The sequence below is a fragment of the Balaenoptera ricei genome, chromosome 9 (assembly GCF_028023285.1).
Source record: "Balaenoptera ricei isolate mBalRic1 chromosome 9, mBalRic1.hap2, whole genome shotgun sequence".
Lineage (NCBI taxonomy): Eukaryota > Metazoa > Chordata > Mammalia > Artiodactyla > Balaenopteridae > Balaenoptera > Balaenoptera ricei.
The window spans coordinates 45242373-45245933 of NC_082647.1; the positions used below are offsets into that span (position 1 = coordinate 45242373).

Consider the following 3561-nt stretch of genomic DNA (forward strand, 5'->3'; position numbering starts at 1 on the left):
GTCGAGCCTGTCCGGGCTGCCGGAAAAAGCGGAAGCGCGCTCTTTAAATCTCGCCTTCCCAACTTCAAGAGACGCAGACCACTTCCGGCGTAGCCATGGCGGCTAACGCTACTACCAACCCGTCGCAGCTTCTCCCTCTAGGTAACCGTTGTCGTGTTGGGGTGCCGGGGCGCGGAGCTGAAGATTAGGGTCGGGGCCCGAGGGGCAGCGCAGCCCCTGGCTGAGTGTTAGAAAAATGTATACGACCAATTGCTTTCTTTCTCCGCGGCTCTCCTCTAGGCTCCAAGTCTCTGCGGCCTCAGGCCGCCCACGTCTCTTCGGCGTGGTGGGGTTTTCTCGAGTCAGGGACTTTTGACTCCCCAGACCAAACTGTCACCGGAAGAGGTTCACGCTTAGTGAATAAGTCGTCGGCCTTCTTTGTTGTGAGCTCGCCTTTCAGTAGTGGATAGCAGTACCGTTCTTCAACCTAGCATTTAAAATCCCCAGATTAGGCCCTGTTGCCCGTCTGGCCGGTTGTTGAGAGAGGCACCAGGATCTGGACTGCGCCTTAAAAGAGGACTCTGGAAACTAGCTCTTATTGCCGTTCATTTATTCAACAGTTATCGCGCCTCTGTGCACTGGACACCATGATTGGGCACTGTTGAACAAACTAAAATCACGGCCGTTGCCTTCAGATAGCATACAAACCAGTGTAGGAGACAGGATACCGGGCAAATAAACATCGTACCAAATAACGCTAAGCCTGCTGAAGAGATGTTCAAGCTGCTGTCAGACTACAGAGGATAGACTTTTGGGGGGTGGGGGAGACGTAGTGACAAGAAGGGATCTCTGGTGAAGACAGGCCTCTCTTTTAATATTTTGTATCTGAAGGGTGATTGAGCTAGTGGATGTGGCCGTGATTGTCAAGTGTCATGGAACAAACTCTTTTTGAACGATCAGTGTATGACAGGCAGTGTCCATTGGGGATACACTGATGAGTAAAAACAACCACCGTCTCTGCTCTCATGGACCTTAGAGTCTGGGGGGCGGGGGTGGGGTTCATATGTCAATAAGGTAACCTAAAATAATATTAAGCCACAACCATGATAAATTGTTACAAAGGAGGGGTAAGTGGAGAACAGGGAAAACTTTCCTGTTCATAGAATGATGAACAGAGACATGTAGTGTAAGACCTAAAGTTTTCGAGTGAATACTTTTCTTGGTTTATCTTTCACCATATGCAAGTAATAAGTGCCAGTAGGCACTCACATATTTGTTGAAGTAACGAATGGGCAAAATAATCTTTTCTCTCCTCTTCCCCCCACCCCTTTTTTATTGTTAAAAAAAAATCCATAGAGCTTGTGGACAAGTGTATAGGATCAAGGATTCACATTGTGATGAAGAGTGATAAGGAGATTGTTGGCACACTTCTGGGATTTGATGACTTTGTCAGTATCCTTTTAAAAGTTGGTAGTATGGTTTTTTTTCAGTATTTAAAAAAAAGAACTGTAGACAATCAGTACTTACGGATTATTATAATAAAAATTAATTTATTCTCATGGAAATTGTGATAGAGCTGCGTGTACTGAAAGAAGATGAAATTCTTACCAATCACAAGCATTTTGAATTTGAGCCATTGTGTTCAATGTCATAATTAAAACTGAACAAAGGCAGAAGCCAGAGTAAATTTAACTTGGTATATTTATTTTCTTAACACCAAATTTCAGATATGGTACTGGAAGATGTCACTGAGTTGTGAGTAGTGTTAAAAATTAAGGAATTGGGCAGGGGAATCTCTTTTTAATTTAAGGCAGTTTTAGTACTGTTGAGTCAGTAAAATGATCTGTTGAGTCAGAGAACACTGCCTATTCGAACTACTCTAAAGATAGAAGTTTTACCTATTCACGTTAGTAAAATTGGATTAGAGGATTATTACCTTTATGTAATTGTCACTAAATTGCTAGGAAATTAGTAGAGACAAAGCTTTAAGGTAAAAGGTACTAAAAACAGCCAGAGATCTTAGGGCTCAGGTCAAATAAAGGAACTGATAATAAGAGCATTTAATGCTTTAAATTAATTATTCTACAACTTATATATAATAGAAAATGTAAATGATGCTTCAGTTATAGTAATTATAAAGATCGTGACCAGTAGCTCTGCTTTCAGATTTGAATTAATTACAGATTGGTATAATGGATAGGAATCAGTAGTAAATAATAGTAAAAAGAGTGAGGATAGTAAACGTTTTATTTCATATTTGATCTCCTTGGCAAGTTTCACCTTTTTAGATGAAGATCAGCCCTAGTGGATGTGCATCTTAGGCCAGTCAGTCCACTCTGTTGCCTTTGGGGAAGAATTTACATCACCCACTTTGTCTCTGAAGTGTTGATAAAATTGCCTGATCTCATGTTCATTTATATATAATTAACCTTTAATCTATTTGTTTAGTGAAATCACACCAGAAGGAAGAAGAATTACTAAATTAGATCAAATTTTGCTAAATGGAAATAACATAACAATGGTAAGACACAGTAAAGCTATTTTATTTAGATGTTAAGCCATTTTTGTGGGGCAGGGATTACAGAACTAACTTGTTTGACTAAATGCTCATGGTCCAGTGGTGCTTAAGATGGGAAAGGGGTGCTCTGGTGGTCGGGGCTCTATGGCCAAACTGTTGAAGATGACATTAGGCCTAAGATTAGTTTGCTTGTGCTTTTTAATCATTTATTTTGCCAAGAATCATTGTTGAGACACTAAGTATTAATTGATGATGTTGGAATTGTAAACAGCAGTGACATGGAGAAAATGGAAATATGGGGGAGGGGCAAAGAGGCGTGACTCCAATCAATGAGGAGCTCTCAGTAGGGGTTTTTAGATTATGTAGTACTAAACTAAATATTAAACTTTTTCCTCCTTTGCAGCTGGTTCCTGGAGGAGAAGGACCTGAAGTATGAATGGATTTCCTTGACTTATGCTAGATTCTGTTTTGTCTTACAATGACAACAAAATAGAATTTTTTTTTAAAACTTTTTAACGTTTGTATTCTGTGAAGCCAAGTTTTCCGTTAAAGGGAAATGCTTTGAAGATGCATTGTAAATGCCTGTTTTTGTAAGTTAATCATGATTATGTTGGAAAAAGAAGAACAGTTTGTTCTTTGAAGACAAAAATAAAGGTGTTTTTGTTAACCGTCATTTTATTTATTATACTGCAATAGCCAGTGGTTGTAGTTACTTTGCCACTTGCTCTCCTGTCATTTTATGATTATTTGCTTCCTCATTTAGGTGACCATTTGATTCTCAAAGAAAAATTGTTCCAAACAAAATGATGAGCTTTTGATTTTGAACAGGTGCATTAAAAAAACCTGAAATGATTACTTACAAAATTCAGTTCAAACTCTGATGCTTTGAAATGACGATTTTTCTACTGAACTCAAGTTCCATTAACTCCTATTAAAAACAAACACGCAAAATACACAGGTAATATATGCACATTGTAGAAGTGCAGATAAAGGAAAAAGGAAAATATTAATCACTTTGCTGTATATCCTCTTAGACTTTCTTAATATACTCTCAGTACACATTT

General features: G+C 38.9%; 1 protein-coding gene across 1 annotated transcript; it reads left to right on the forward strand.

The window, feature by feature from the left end:
• Positions 1-3170, forward strand: LSM5 (LSM5 homolog, U6 small nuclear RNA and mRNA degradation associated). The gene is made up of 5 exons (XM_059932717.1): positions 1-141; positions 1336-1431; positions 1707-1734; positions 2428-2500; positions 2901-3170. The coding sequence occupies exons 1-5, from the start codon at positions 96-98 to the stop codon at positions 2931-2933; spliced, it is 276 nt and encodes a 91-aa protein (XP_059788700.1). The 5' UTR covers positions 1-95; the 3' UTR covers positions 2934-3170.
• The last annotated feature ends 391 nt before the right edge of the window (positions 3171-3561 follow it).

What these genes read in the sequence shown, in the direction of transcription:
- LSM5 (XM_059932717.1), top strand. Translation starts at nt 96, where the DNA reads ATGGCGGCTAACGCTACTACCAACCCGTCGCAGCTTCTCCCTCTAG. An exon ending in GGGATTTGATGACTTTGTCA is followed by an intron (nt 1,432 to 1,706) that starts GTATCCTTTTAA and finishes ACCAAATTTCAG; the next exon opens with ATATGGTACTGGAAGATGTC. An exon ending in CTGGAAGATGTCACTGAGTT is followed by an intron (nt 1,735 to 2,427) that starts GTGAGTAGTGTT and finishes CTATTTGTTTAG; the next exon opens with TGAAATCACACCAGAAGGAA.